A 16,442-nucleotide genomic window follows, 5' to 3' on the forward strand; every position below is an offset into this window, starting at 1 on the left:
CAGAAAATATTCTACTCATGCTAAACTTTTAAAGTGATGAACACTCTGTGTCGGACCTGAAATGAACAGCACTTATTCCAGGAGTATTTACTGGGAAACAAGGGGGAAAAAAAAGGGAAGGACCTCACGAAATAGAAAATCTAGCAAAACACCACATCATGTGTGATTGCACTGATATTTATTTTAATGATAAGGAAGCAACTATAAGACAAAACATGAAAACATTACTCAGCTGACTTGACAAACTGAAAATGAATTTCACACTTTCACAGATTTTACCTTTGGTCATGCTTGTGTGGATAAGAGGTCTTTAACGTTAATTATCACAAACTGAGAGGGCCCAGTCTCACAAATACCACCGCTTTGTCACGCCCCGTGTCGAGTAAAGAGCAAGAATGTCCGCAAATGGAGGAAGGTTGAGTGGATGGATGAGTCAAACAAACACATTTCACCCAGGAGGCTGGGGTTCATGTGACAAACCAAAAATGAAGGATCTTTACCAAAACCAAAGCAAGTTGTGTTGATGCCTAAACCTAACCAAGTGCTTTGGTCACTGATAGGCTTACCCTGATATTCTTGCCCTAACTAACTATTCTCACTTCTTTGCCATCCTAGGACATTGCTAGAGTTTTAGGAATAAATCAGTACAAATTCCAATGGGGAAAAAAATCTCACATTTTTATCCTAATTGTGCCTGCTGGTTTGTGAAAAAACAAGTCCGCACGTCAGCCACATGGGCAAAGAATTTGGAACAACATATCGAGTTGAAGCATGCAACCAGGCTTTGGAAATATCTGTGAGTAAATGATGATGACAAGAAATCATTGACAAAGGGTAAGAAAAAAAGCCACAGAGTTCCTCCACACAAGCCAAAGACTACATCAAGGAGATCTGCAGCCTTTGCAGATCATTTACAAAACAAAACAAAAAACAGAAATGAACGTGAACCAGTTCATTTTCTGGGACTGTGAACTTAGAACATTTTGAACATGATCTAATACATTTTAATCTATATGAACTGAACTTTGAGCGAGCTATGTACCACCTCTCCCCTTCGAAGTCTGACAAATTGTACATTTTACTTTACATTTTTAAAACCAAAAACCATAAACTGGAATGTACTACAGAGAATTGTATATGTGTGTGTGTATCTGTGGACGGACTGTATGATTGTAAGAATGTGTGCTGGCGTACGAGTCTGTGCACATGTTGCCTGTGAGCACAGTTGTGTCGAGTTCAGCTGCATCCAAACAACCTGTGAGTGCATCAACACACAACATGGTGGGAATTGAGCTGGCCAGCCAGCAAGAGAGAGTGCCGACACAGCAAACAATGCCGCGACCGGGGACAGCCGGTAATGGGATAAGTGGCGGGTTGCAAATGTGTCAACTGGAGTGTGAACACCATGTTAGGTATGCAAATGAAGAGGAGAACCTATTGGCTTGGCGTGCATGGCCCATCTATTCCACAGCAGCTCGCCACAGTAATACAAGATGTGTCAGAGGTGGCCTGTGGTGTTTGCAGCAGTTTGTACGATAAATTCTAGTTTATGGGTTATTGATTCCAACCTAAGGAAATTAATTCAATATATCTCTCACTGTAGGCTAACTGATAAGAAAATGCAAGCTCTACTATTGCTCCATCCCCAGATGGAAGTTTACAGAAATCTTTGTAGCATTAATGCCAGTTGCATGCAAGACAATAATACACTGGCTGCAGCTGTACGACACATAAAAAGGCCATAATGCATGGTTATAATGAGCACAAGCCTGTTTACACCATAAAGTTACACTAGTCTGCTCATTAGTGGGGCAAATGACTACACCATGAGCAACATCTACAGTTAAATACTTAGCAAGCAAGCAAAATTTTATTTATATAGTACATTTCATCCCAGGTGGATGCACAATGTGCAGCACAGAGTGAGAGCTACCAAGGAAGCTACAGTCACAAAAACTACATGGATAGTACCCAAAACAACAACAACAACAACAACAACAACTGGCAAACAGGCTATTGGAAGGCACAGCTAAAAAGGAATGTTTTCAGTTTAGTTATAGAAAACGATAGCGCTGGAGCTCACTTAACATGATTGGATAGGATGTTTCAGCGGCTTAGAGCAAAATAAAGCTGAAGGCAGTTTCACCAGTTTTTCGTGGGGACCGTGAGGAATAACCTGAAGGGCTGTTCCAGATGAGCTGAGGGGTCTACAATGCAGCCGTGTTGGTCATATTTCCTTTTTGTAGTTAAAACGTTTTACTAATATTCCTGCGAGTTGTGTGTTACAATAGTGTAGCCATCAGGAAATAAAAGCATGAATGAGTTTTTCAGCATCCTCAATGTGTCTCCATGTCCTGACTGCCCCACCCAACCACACACCTGTTCTCTCTGCCCTCACCTGCTCTGCAGCCGCCTGCACCTCCCAGCAACTCATACCATCATCATACACTCACAATAGGTCCGGCACACAGGTTATCCTGTCTGCATTCAGGTCCATCCCTCTTAGACCCACCACCCCAAACATGAAAAATAATAATTAAGCGGTCTTTTAATATTACCTATTGTATCACAAGCTCAGAATGTGTTACTCCTGCTTAACTGTATGCAATGCTCCACCTGCCAACGCTGCTCATTTGACTCAGGAGTTTGCGAAAATGGTCAGATTTGAGGAACACTTCATCTGCAGCAATGACTCACTCAAGGGGCTTGAGAGGAGAAAAACATTTCCAAAAACTTAATGTCAAGCCTTGAACAAAACAATAAGAAGTGATTTTGTAAAAGTTTCATGAATGCAGCTTTGTATCATCTCTCCCCTGGAGCACCCTTTAGCTTCTTGCAGGAGAGGAAAGCTTCGTCATAGACTGAAGACTGAAACATTTACATACAGCCTCAGGGACGAGTGCATCCCGGTCTCAACTGATATTGAGAATGAATTATCATGAAGCAGCTCATACCTGCTTTAGACCTGACCTGCCAACTAATCCTAGCATCGTGCTACATGTTAGCATTTCAGAATGCCTTTTCCCCAAGTGACATTGCTGCTGTTGTGTGTAACTGCTGGTTGGTATCACAGAACAAATTAGTCAGTTGTTGAGCCAATTCAAACACACACACACACACACACACACACACACACACACACACACACACACACACAGAAACCCTCCCTCTGCACCACTTCTACTCCTCCTCCTCTTCCAGCTCTCCTCTTATTTATCTTTTTGATTTGGCACCCTTACAGCCAGAGAGTTTGTTTTTCCTCTTTGTACATAAACAAATGAGAAAAGGCCGGTGGCGGTGTTAAGTGTGGAGAGGAGGGGCAGAATTTATAGTGAATTCAAAAGGCAGAAACAAAAAAGCGAAAGAAAATGAAATGACCCACAGCAGCGCCCGGATGATGCGGCGGCGTTGCCTCGAGCTCCTTTGAAGAAAAGTCAGAAGCTCTTAAGGTTCAAAGAGAAAAAAAAACTGATTTCTGTTTCTCTGCATTTTTCTTTGTCCTTCCAGTCCTCCCTCCACCTCCTTCCTCACCCCCCCTCTTTTCTAATTTTCCTGAGGACGGAGGTGCCTGCCTGCCTGGCACATGACATTGATTTCCATCAGCGCTTGGAAATAACCTCTGAGCCGTTGCCAGGGCAACCCGCATCTACCTTTTTGCATTTTTGCATATTGCCGCTGAGTTTTTTTTTTCCTCATCTTTTCTTTTTTCATCGCATTGGCCGCAGCTCACACAGCGACGGGATGACAAATGCTCTCAGGTAGAGAGGCGATGGCAGGGGATGGAGAGGAAGGGAGGGGTGGAGGGGGGTGATGGAAGAGGAGGAGAGAGCAGCGGTCGGGTGGGTGGTGGGATGGCGGGGGGCGGGTGCACAGAGAGATGGATGGCTATGCCAGGCAGGAGCAGGCAGGGCCGTGGAAACTCTGGCACGTAGTGTGTGTGTGTGTGTGTGTGTGTGTGTGTGTGTGTGTGTGTGTGTGTGTGTGTGCGTGTGTGTGTTGTGGGGGGAGGGTTATTGATGTCTCTCCTTTGGGGGCCAGTGGGGGGTGAGTGGGTGGGGGGGTGGGTGAGACAATAAAACACCAGAGCACTGACACCGATGGACTCCTGACTCCTAATTAACTACATAAGGACAGGCATTGAGATTGAGAGAGGGGGAGAAAGAGGAAAATGCATTCAGAAAGATAAAAAGAGGGTAAGCAAGAGTGAGAAGAGAAGGACAAACCGAGCCGGATTACATTTAGTGGGTTACAACCACAGCAAGATGCTTCCCTCCTCCTAACATGAACAATCAGGAACACACACATACGCACACATCTGTGTGTGCTGCAGGCCAGTACGTTGTAGCATTGCTGCCACTCACAATGTGAACTTGTGGGGACATCACTGACAGCGACAGCATGTGTGTGTTTATGTGCAGTTGTAGTTGTGGATGGGTGGGTGTCATGATTGGCTTTGGTCATTTACAGTTCAGTGGTGTAGAGAGGGAGGCGTCCTTGTTATTGTGTGGGTCTCTATTTGTATGTGCACGGGAGCATGGGGCGTGTGGATGGGTGTGTGTGTGTGTGTGTGTGTGTGTGTGTGTGTGTGTATGTGTCAGGTTGGGGGGCTATCGAATCACCAGAGTGTGTCATGAGAAATGTTGATGCACAGAGAGAGAAAGAGAGGGAGAGAGAGAGCTTCTACCTTCAACATTCCCTCACCAACATTTGCCTCTTGATTTCTCTTCCCCTGCCCAGTATCAACACCCCAGTCAAAGTGCAGCCAGGGAGAAAATTAATTTCTTATTACCTGATTATATTATTAGGTTTCGCTTGGAGTGTCACTTAAATATTCCACATCAGCATTTCATCAGGCAGGGTATAGCATGGTATAGAGGAGTGCATTGTAAAGCAGGGCTCCGGGTTGAGCGGGGCAGGCCAGCAGTGTGAGCCTGAATTGGGAGCTGTAATCGTCTGAGACGTGCCTCCCCATCCCAAGAAATAAAGACAGGCGCTGGCAATATGCTGGCAGAAAGCAATTTGCTCGAGTGCTATTCCCTCTCCGGCGGCCAGTGGACGGACACACACACACACACACACACACACACACACACACACACACACACACACAGATGTGTTTCCATCACTTTTGGGGACATTACATAGACTTAGATTAATGTCCTGCAGACTTAACCTAACCATAACCACTACTTCCTAACCCTTATCCTAACCTAAACCCGAGTCTTTGCCCTAAAATGTAACGATTTGTGCTATGTGCTTGCATTTTACCCCATAAGGAAGGTGAGTCCCCACAATGTGACTGTGTAAACAGACTTATGTCCCCACAACATGTCCAATCCACATCCACACACACCAAAGCAGTGCAATGCCTGGCCCCTCCATTCACAATGGGTTCACTAGTGTCACTCTGGTAAAGCACTCACCTATACACACATTTTCTGTCTCACTCACTCACATGTACACATACACACAAACACGATAGGATGTTTTTCCTCAAATAAACTCAAGCTGACTGCATTCATCCTGCCAGCCCACAAATTTGCCTTTCATTCCCCCTCTGCTCCAACACACCGGGGATTTAAGACGTGACCAGTGCCTGACTGCACCCCACAAACCGCCTCCCAGTATCTCACAAACAGATTGTGGAATTTACAGGGCATCAGATGAAGAAAATGAAAAATGATATTCTGAGCACTATGGGGGCAAGGGTGTATACACTGAAAAAAAAAGAAAGGAAGAAAGAAAGATAGACATTCTGGGTGTAAATCAATCTCATGTTATATATCCCGAGCTCAAAATGTCCTGATAAGTCTTGGAGGGGGTACGGTAAATAAAATTGATCATTACAAAATTCATGAGGTCCAGAAATTCTAACTTGGGTCTCTTTCCTCCTGGAGGGCAATGTTATTATGTTTTTTCCTCCATCCCTTGCAACAAATCTACACACTCAGTGGCTAAGACTCGAGAAAAGGGCAAATTTGCATACCTTCCATATGGAAGAAAATCTGATCATATAAATGTAAATAAGGTGAGCTTAACTTATATTTTCCTTGAGAAAACAGTGAATTGATAACATGAGTGAGCAGCGGGTGGAGGACGAGAGGTGGATGGAGTGGAGAGGGCTCAAAGGGGCTCGTGGATCAGTATATGCATTAATGTCAGGGGCTGATGGTGGGAAATTACCTTTCTTGCACATGCTGGCACGAGCTTGACATGTTATGCTGTGGACAAACAGCAGGAGGCAGTGGTGCAGCATGCAAACATATGCTTCTTTTGCACAGTATCTGGACCTATATGCTATCCAATTATTTTATGATTTGTCTAAAAAGTTATTTTTTGATGTAGTTTTTCATTGGGACTTACATACAATAACCCAACAATCAAGTCAAACTACACTCTAGCAGCAATGTAAATCAGAAAAATTGTAAAAATGGCCTGCAACTCCTTACTGGACATTCATACACCTGACACGTCTCTCATGTCCTCACAAGCAGCATGTTGTCTCTGCTTTCCCTCTGTGTCCACCTCGTCTAAACAAGAACATCACATATACGCGCAGTGTGCTCTCACATCTTCCCCTCTGTTGTTCCTCTCTGATGTCTGCCTGGTCCACGTCCAGAAACTGAGGCGCCAACATACTGTAAAAGTCAGTCTCACTCCATACATGTCGATGTGTCTGAAAAATTATAGTTATTTCTGAGAGTAATAGAGCTCAATAGAAAAGCGCTGTACTCCATTATGACCACCACGACTAACTTGGTGCATCTGGGTCACATTTGATTTCTTTGTGAGACACAGAATCTTGAAATGCTGTTGTGAGGAAAATGATCTGTGGATTTGAGAGTTGCACACAGTGTCTGGAAAGTCACGTTTTTCATTTGAGGATTTTGCAAAAGCATCAGACAAAAACTGTATTGTGGTCAAAAGTTTCCTTGTTGTTTCCCAGAAACTCATGAGACATAGCTAACGCTGCACTTCTTGCAGAGCGCGGGACTGCTTCAGAAGAATATGAATGAACGTCCTTGTCGAGTTCAACATAAGCATTTGACTGGTTTACTTTAGCTAATATACTGTATTTGGCTGCGGGGCACACAGGCTTCCAGACTGAATGTAATTGTGACAGATAAAAAGTTCATGGCTGAGAAGATACAAGACAAGCATTCTATTAGTCCGCTCCGGGAGATGCTGCTCCACCTACAGAGAAAATGAAAGGACAATCTCTCTGGCTGTATGCGCACTGCAGGCTCAAATCAGATTATTTTCCCCACCTATTGTGACTCAGAATTTGATCTTTTCATTTCTGTCCAAACAAACCACTCAATCTGATTTTCCCCTTGTACTGACATACAATACATCAGATACATGCCACAAATTGTAAGAGAAACAGAAGGAGGAAAAAAATCAGGTTTGAGGGTGCCGTTTAATTCTCCCTCGGAGCAGCACAACCCACCGAGGAACAAAATGTGATTCACATTATCATGACCTCGAAGGGGGTTTCATCGCAGTGTGACTGTGAGGATGCCAACTCGGTCAATGGTGCATGAAACTGCCTTCTTTTATTGGCATGGCATTCAATCAGTTCCTCCTGGGTATATGTCCTTGGCTTTGCAGTGGGGGCCACCCATTACAGCACTCCCTGCACCTGCCCACATCTTACTACCCAATCCCCTTTAATGGTTTTCCCCCCTCGCTTCCATCCCTGCATAAATACAATCAGCCCTGTCAAGAAAGGCAGAACCACTTGCTCTCTTCCTCTATTGTTTCTGATTGATTATGCAAAGCAACCATCGCTCCATCCCTCCCCATGTCTTTGAATTCCACTGGAGTTGGCTCGATGCCAGAAGATCCTCCCCCATCCTTCCTACTCTCACCCTCTGACCTCATACCGTGCCCACCCACCTATACATCACCCTCGTCCACCTCTGGCTGGGTGACTGTCGCCCTCAACCAGTAAAAGGAGAAAGACAAGGTAGGAAAAGGGTAACCTTTTGCCATTCACTATTCTCCATACTACAAAACAAAATAGAAGTGTAGAAGATAAAACTGCACCATTGCTTTGTAGCCTTCAAACACTGACAAGCCAGAACACAACCTTGGTGAAAGCTTTAAGACTTATTTCACTGAAGAGGTGAAAATGTATTGAAGCAATGTTTTTCCTTTCACTGAGCCCACGAGGGAACAGCCTGTCTGCCATAGAGTTAAAGATGGCCACATGTAGAACAATTTCTCATTTTATGACTCAGAAACAGGGGTTGCTGTGTTTTTTTCTCTGCAGCCTGGCAGTGGTGGGTAGCAATACAGCTGCCTTGGCATGCCAAAACACCTTGAAGGCTGATGGCGGTCTATATTTCATTGTCAATTGCTCCTGTTATCATGCAATGCACATTCACTCGCACTCTGCATCAGTGTGGGCTTTAACTGATGTGCCAGTCAGTCAGCCCCATTAAACCCCAAAGCAGTCCCTGGGCAGCCCTTTTGTCTTTGCTATTTGTTCCCCTCAGCGGCACTAAACAGCAGCTCCCACAACATTCACTCCAACTAAACAACCTTCGCCTCCCCGGAGAGGTATACCTTCTCCTTTTCCACCTCCACTGGTGGCTTTAATGAAATATGCAGCTGTCTTTTAATCAAAACAAGGCCAATTTGCATACGGACAGCGAGGGGCGGCAGACTCTCTCCTCCCCCCACCCTGACCCTCCCACGAGCTGGCTGCAATCCAGGCTGACGAGCGCCCTGATGTCGCAGTGGCTGGAAGGAGATGGAGACGAGGTGGAGGAGGAGGAACAGGAGATGCAGGAGGTTTAGATATGGGCAAGGGGAGGGGACGGTGGAGTAGGAGGGGCGGGAACATGGTTGGAAACAAGCAAAATCCAAATTAAGCAAACGAACAGATGGATGTGGCACATTAGCATACATCAACAACAAACGGGCACCATGCTTCGTGTCCAGGAGAGTGTTGAGAGTTGGCAGGGCTCAAGGGTAAATCGGGCAGAGGAATAGAGAACACTCATGGTCTGTGTGTGTGTGTGTGTGTGTGTGTGTGTGTGTGTGTGTGTGTGTACACGTTTGTATTTGCATACATAAATTGGGGATTTTAAAGGTGCTGATTATCCCAGTGAGAACAAGATGGCAAAAAATTACAATCATCAGCATGCACAGTTTTAATAAAAGCAAAGCCATTAACGAACGGCGATTAATTACCAACAAATTACCTTGCGTCGATTACCTTGGAGGCGCTGTGCAGCGAGGCGAGAGTTGTGTGAGCTGGGCTGAGGGAAGCGATCTTTTGTTTTTGGTTGTTCTCACGGCTGAGGACTGACAAATATGCAGAAATAAGAGGTTCTCTCCTGTTCTGTATGTGTCTAAGTAGCTCTAAAGGAGACCGAGGCTGACGAAAGATGTGTGTGGCCGTGTGTGTGTTTGGGATTGAGAGGAGCAAGACAACTAGCCGCTGGTGCCACACCAGCACAGACAGGCGTTGGCTCGATCCACGGTAGGCTTTCCAGCCAGATGGTGAACTGGGCTGACTGAAAGTCTATCTGGTTGGCTTGCTGGCTGTCTGGCTGGCTTGGTGGCTCATTGGCTGTCTGGGTGAAAGAACTCTGCCTGGTAACGACGAAGCCAGTGAAGGAACAAGGAAAGCTGTGTTTTTCAGCACTGTGGGGTTCTTTTTCTTCTCTCTCTTTCCTTTCTTAAAATCTGGCTGCTATTTCCTTTTGCATTTGGGTACAAATTTATGTACAACCGGACAGTACAGTAACATGTATTTTTCATCTGACCATTACCGCCACTGCAGACTAACACACTGATAGATTACAATGGTGGACGAGGAAGAATGGTGTGCCTGAATAATTCCGACATGAATGCAACATGAATCATTGTTTTCCTGCCAGAAGACACTGGTAACGTGCCACCATGGAGCAATATGGTGGTGGGTGAAGTGCAGTGATATATTAGGCAATATGATCCAGCTGAGACACATAATGTACCTGCTGTTAGATTTGGCATGCATTTCTATATTTCCAAAGCAACACTGTGGTGGAGGGAAGAGGCGAGCCACCCTTTCCTTCCTGAGAATTAATCAGTACAGAGTTACAGTTGAGCCAGCGACATTTTTCTCACCCCACTGAAAAAGCTATAACCCCTATGAATTATCAGCAAGCCCCAGTGGAAAAAAAACCCAGACTCATACCATTCCTTCTAACTGTCCCACCAATGCTGTCAATCCAGCAGACACATCATCACAGAGCGCCAAGTCCAGCCAGCCACCTGCAGACAGACTGCTCACCATCTGAGAGAAAGTGATGAAACACATTTCATCATGCTGCCAAATTCAACGGCTCATCAGTTCTACCTTGCTGGAACTGATATAACTTAACTTAGCTGGGTGTTGCTGAATGGCTAAGTCATCCAGAACTCCCATTGTTTCCCAGTCTGGCACTACATGTTGCAGTTGCATCTATCATTACTGGTGAATACTGCAAAACATGTTTAAAGCTTCCCGTGACTTCTGTCAATACATTTGTTAGAAATTAGGGCTTTGATGAGTGCTGCTGACAATGACTCAAAACTCAACTGTTTCTGAACTGCTGAGCAGGTCAATGAAAGCTCTAAGAGTCAGCCATCCCAGTGGCTTCAGTTCAGGTGATTACAATAGAAGTCATTCTGAACTGCCACCCAATGCATGCTGACTTACAGCTCCCAGGTGGGCTGAATGTAGGAAAAGATTGATGACTGACTGACTGACTGAAGTGCTGACACCAGGTTTCAAGGAGCCCTCTGGGGATGTCCAGAGAGCTCAACAAACCATGAGTTTCACTCGATAAGGCTTCTACCTAAAAATGACATATGACATATTATATGACATATTATATGACATATTATGTCATGACGTGTTATATTTTTATTTAATTCACACAGAGGCCATTTTGGACAGTAAATGTAATCTGGAACAGCAAGTAGCAAAGCCCAGCTAGTCGTCTATTTCATCTGCACAGTTATCACTTAAAACGTTTCCCATAGAAAAAACATTTTTAAAAATGTATAAAACTGAAAAAGAATCCAATGTCATGGTTTCATGAAAGTGGAGAAAGACAGGGGTTGACCTAATAGCCTAAATTTAACCGCTACTAGCTAGGTAGCCTGTAGGTAGCTAGCTAGCCTGTAGGTAGCTAGCTAATAGCTAAACATGGAGGCTAGCTAGCTAATAGGTAGCTGGCTAGTGCTCAAGTGCATAAGGAAAGCAAAGATTGTACTGTGGATAATACCGACCATGTTCGTGAAATACTCACCAAATCTTATTTCACCATAACCATTTCAGAGTGCACACTACTGTTTTCACTGGTCAACTAGACATTCAAATGACAAGAGAAGCAAATATGAAGACAGCATGACTTACTGGAAGAGTCTGCACTTGACTGAACCAAGACATTTTAGCACTGGAGTCCTCCATCAGTGTGTTTACAGAGCAAGTGAAAGCCCAGCCTTATATGAACACCACAAATGGCCGATCCTTTATCAATTATCCAACGAGGGCTGGGTACAAGAAGGCGGGCCTCTACAGGCTGCTGCACCTACAACTGTCCCTTTCAAAATAAAAGTTTGCAGAACCTCAAACGTTTGCCCGTGAAGGGATGGATGAGAATGTTAACATTAACATGTTTTCAAAAAGGAGAAGTATTGTAGTTTTATAGCAGGTTTTTCATAATTACTCAAGTTTTAAATACTCTCTGCGTCTATACTTTGCTTAGTTTGTGTAGCTGGTTTTCCACTGCAGGTGAAGTATCTGGCCTTCAGTGCCTGGATAATTGATAACACTCAGACATCTGTTATGTATGCAGTCAGCTGCCAATGCATTACATACACCTAGCTAAAATTACTGCAGTCTAGTACAACAGTCCAGCAAATAAATCCTACCTTCCTGAAACTTGTAACAGTTTTTGTTGAAACTGAGAGGCGTTGAAAGCAATACATGATGTGACTGTATATAGGCTGTGCTTTTACCCAGTTTTTAAAAAATCCTGATGAAGACCATGTGTTGAAATGTATTGGCTGAATAAATTGTTCACTCTTCCAGTAAGTGAGTTACTGTGGCCAAGTTATCTCTCACATTTCTAAACCAGAAGAAAGCACAGACAAGTTCACGGTATCTACAAGCATATTGTTAGTGCCCGTAAAGATTTAGACCACATTTCCCAAAAGTCAAACACGATTTTTGAGTCTTTGATCATTAGTTTTCTATTTGCCTTTTCTGAGGAGGTTACACATGTTGGAAATGATTTTCTTCCACAGTTATTTCAGTTTTTCCACAATCTGGCATTTCAAGAAGAAGCTCTGAAAGCTGTTTGGCTCAGACAGTCTCTCTCTGTGCCATAAGGTAATCCGTCTGGTTTCTGAACAAATCTGTGCTGGTGTCGTACAGTGTAAAATGCTGTGTAGACTTTGGCAGAAAATGGGAAATTCATGGTTACACTCGCAGTAACTACACAGCTTACAGTAATAGCCTACAGAATGTGTTAGGTTTAAATCTTTGTAGCACCTTTTACTGTCAGATTTACTGCACTATTACATGGATTTCCATTGCAAGAAGTCATTGAATGAGATGGAAATATGCTGTACCAGTGAGAAAATACAGACGTCAGTTCATATGCGCCACCAAATTGGCGTAGTACCTGTGCCAGCCAGTCGACCAGGCGCTGTCATAGCAGTGTCACAGTTGTCATTATCATTCACCTTCATGCTTCAGGATGGCTGCCTGGGAAACTGTTTAGATGGAAGTGTCAGCGTTAGGTGAGTGTTCAATAGATACTGATTTTCTGGAACTTCCATTGTCTCTCACCTTCACTTTTGTCATTTGTCAACCTGGCGGCGTTGTCCTCAGCACAGGGGTTTCCAACCAATGAATCCAACTCAGAGATGGCAGGAAAAGCCACAGCAGGGGCTCCAGAGTGTGCAAGGCTGACAATGACCTTCGACAAACAACGCTGTCAACACATTTTGATCAGCAGGGTAGTTGAGAAAGAGTGTGACAGGAGGTGTAAATGAGAAGCCCTACTAAACCAGTGCTGTGTGAGCATGGTGTGATGGCGCTGTAAAGCTGCAAATTACATATCTTCTCAGCTGGCTTTACATAGTGAATGTGCTGCATGTTTTCATACATACATATATATGAATGCAAACAATTATGAACTCAGCTCAAGAAAAATGAGCTGCTTTCTTAAAGGCGCAGGAGCCATTACATCAAAATGAATGTTCTCCAAGAACCTGTTGATACAGTTGGCCAAATGCTTTGCAACTCACCGTAATTATAGCAATACAGAATAGTGTAATGCTTTCATCAACCAATTTCTGGCAATCTAAGTCTCTCACTGCTGTTCAACAACTACACCCTCTGCCAGTTATTCCTCATTTACAGAGGAAACAGTTCCAACATTTGAACTTTATTTTTCACACAATGGCATCCGTAATGTTGTTTTATGTAAATGGGAAGGAAGTAATGTTGGTCTTTAATTTTACAATGGCTAAAAGGGCTTTAAGAAGTCACACCTAAATTCATTGCAGGAAGCAATGTGTTTCGTGGCTTATTCCTCAATAAGAGGGCGATATCTCCGTAAATATTCAGATATCTAAATCTGTTTCAAATGATTCAATGGTGATTTGGCTCCACCAGTCAGATCTGAGGTCAAAGGTAAAAGATTATATTTCGTTATTTAAACATCTAATTAAATAACATTGTCATTTTAAAATTAGTTACTAACTGATGAAATACTGACACATTTCCATGGCTTTAACACAGTGAGAGCTGCTCTGATTAATCAAAGCTGTGCTCTTAGCTGCCCCCCACTTCACCGAGACTGAATTCACTGACAATCAAGACAATCAACTTTAAACAATAAAAATATCAATCTTTATTCTTTGAGATATGCATATCAAAGATAAAACCTTAATCTATAATACCAAAACAAATTACACAAGAACTATACAACAGTAAACAAAGTGTAACCCAATAACTTTTTCTGGATAAAATAGTTCTCTTGGTTTCTGAAATGATCATCTCTTCACTATGTATGTACGGAAAATCGTTTTTTTGTCACTGAAAGAGGCAGAAAATACATTTTTGTTATGAAATGATGATAATTCTTCAGATTTAGATGTAGCCTCGATAAAATATCCCTCAAGTTTTTCCCCACAAACATTAACAAATATTTTCTGTTGCATCTTGTTATTTTATGGGTATTATTAATTTAATTTTTTTCTTTTTTTTTTTGGCATAAATTCTTCCTCTAGGTGGAAATAAAATGCCCCCCCTCTAAGAAAATGCTTTAGACTTGCAAAGTGAATTTCACCACTCTAACCTAATCTAATCTATTGGCAGGATCTTTTGTAATTATCAGTAATCAACGTATAAATATAGACCACATTTGTACTCTCCCAGCAGGTAAAGTCATTTGGCGCTAGTTATAGTGCAGCCTAGCCAACAGGGTACAACATACTGTATGAATGCAGGCAATGAAAAACAAGCACTGTCTAAAGCTAAAAGATCATCACTGTTAAAGACCTGCAACAAACCTCTGGAAGCCAACAGCTGGAATGAAAGGAGAAGTCAACTGATTACACTTAACACACACATAAATACCTATTAATAAATCAACTCTATATACTGTATGTGCTTCTCTTTGGAACAGAAATATGGACTTTTATTTGGCTTACAGTCAGAAAAAAAAAAAAAACAGCTGCATGGGACAACAGTTGCACAGATTGCTCCCATCTTACACAATAATCTTAGAACATGAACAACAGCAATAAAATACAATAATAAATGAGCGATGTAAAATGCAAGTTATGACAATAATACACAACATTGGCATTATATGAGAGAGGGAGAGAGAGAGAGAGAGAGAGAGACAGGGCGGTTTGGCAAAAAGGGGTTTTAAAAACATCATAACACAACGGAAAAATGACACGAGGGCTAATTTTTCCGAAAGCTGCTCCACACTGCTCCTGCTTTCTCTTTTTTATTATTTTGCAGTGTGGAGGTGTCAACAATATCCTCACTTCCTCCATAATACTATAAACCTAATCTAATTATCCCTACGTAACCCTGGTATCTATACAAAACTATACACCACAACACAGACCAGGCCAGTGGCACTAACAGTTATTCCTAGTTTAGAGCTAATCTAGTATCATCTGATGTGCTGTACTTCATTTTGAACTATGCCCTTTCTCCTCATCTGGACAGCCCTGCATGGCTAAACCTCGTGTCAGCCAGGTGTTCTGTATGCAGCAGGCTTTTTTCCAGTCACACTTGACTCTGATCAAAATCTTCTACTTTGTTTCACTGATGATTCACTGACATCTTACTTGCATGGCTACAGCACCCCACTGCAGTCCTGATGGTCAGCGGATGCTCTAAATAATAAACCTAAGCTCAGTAACGAGACATGTATAGATTTGCTTTTGTTTATATCTGACAACTTTCATGGTTTATTGTAAACAATCCTGATTGCACTGGGCAGTCTGGCAGATGGGAAAACAACAAGGAGTTCTGTACAGTATTAAGTGATCTGCAGGGAAGACGTGATTTTGCTCAGAATTGTACTGATGGAAAATGAGCCCACAGTTGGAAAATGTGGAGATTTACTCTGCATCCTGTGTCTTGTAAAGTCCTGATAAATTAAAAGCTGTGGTTAGGTAGTTTTTCGGCAAAAAAAAGTCCTTTTAGGCAACAAAAGTGGGTTTCACAGCATGAGTGTGTGTTTGTGGGCTCATGTAAACAGAATACATGCGTGAGTGTATGTTTTGTGCCTGGCTGTGTCCTCATGTCATAAATTGAGGATATGGCTCCTCACAGGACTCTCTACATCTCGTGGGACAGGGCTTCATGCTGGGCAGCCACTCCGTTGGCCTGCAGAGCGCTGGGCTGCTCCTCAGGCTGACCATTGGTCTTTGGCTGAACATGGTCAGGGTGCTCAGATGGGTGTGAGCTGAAGTGGGCGTTGGATTCATTTAAGCGCCGGACACGATACGTCTCATAGTGGATGCTGCCTGTGATGTCCTTGATGTTCTGCATGTGTGTCCTGAAAGAAAGAAGACGGTGTTCATTCTAATTACGCTCGGCTAATTGGCCTGTAGCTTTTTGTGAGTAGGGGAAACCAGCTGGACCACACTGCCAAAAGAAGGACTGGTCAGGATTGAGGGCAAGATGGATGTTTCAGTCTGCAAGAGACTTGGGGTGGAGGTTCACCTTCCAGCAGGACAATGTTGTGCAGCATACAGCCAAAGTAACGCTGGAATTGACTAACGCAAAGAATGGTAAAGTCTTAGAGGGGCCCAGTCAAAGCCAAGAAGGAGGGGCAAAAATTGCAGACTGAAGATGTACAAAGTTGGTTAAGACATACCCCAAAAGACCTGTCACTGTAAATGCAGTGAAAGTATTGAGT

The 16,442-nt window shown here is 43.2% G+C and overlaps 1 protein-coding gene across 5 annotated transcripts in view; it reads right to left on the reverse strand.

Moving 5' to 3' along the window:
* Positions 1-13,880: 13,880 nt before the first annotated feature.
* The window catches only part of septin9b (septin 9b), a 74,250-nt gene continuing 71,688 nt past the window's right edge, over positions 13,881-16,442 (reverse strand). For all 5 annotated transcript variants that reach the window (XM_076728158.1, XM_076728157.1, XM_076728156.1 and 2 more), the window contains one exon: positions 13,881-16,079. In XM_076728158.1, coding sequence (XP_076584273.1) covers positions 15,860-16,079 — 220 coding nt within the window. In that variant the 3' untranslated portion in view covers positions 13,881-15,859. The remainder of the gene's footprint in view (positions 16,080-16,442) is intronic.

This window comes from Chaetodon auriga, chromosome 4 (genome assembly GCF_051107435.1).
Source record: "Chaetodon auriga isolate fChaAug3 chromosome 4, fChaAug3.hap1, whole genome shotgun sequence".
NCBI lineage: Eukaryota > Metazoa > Chordata > Actinopteri > Chaetodontiformes > Chaetodontidae > Chaetodon > Chaetodon auriga.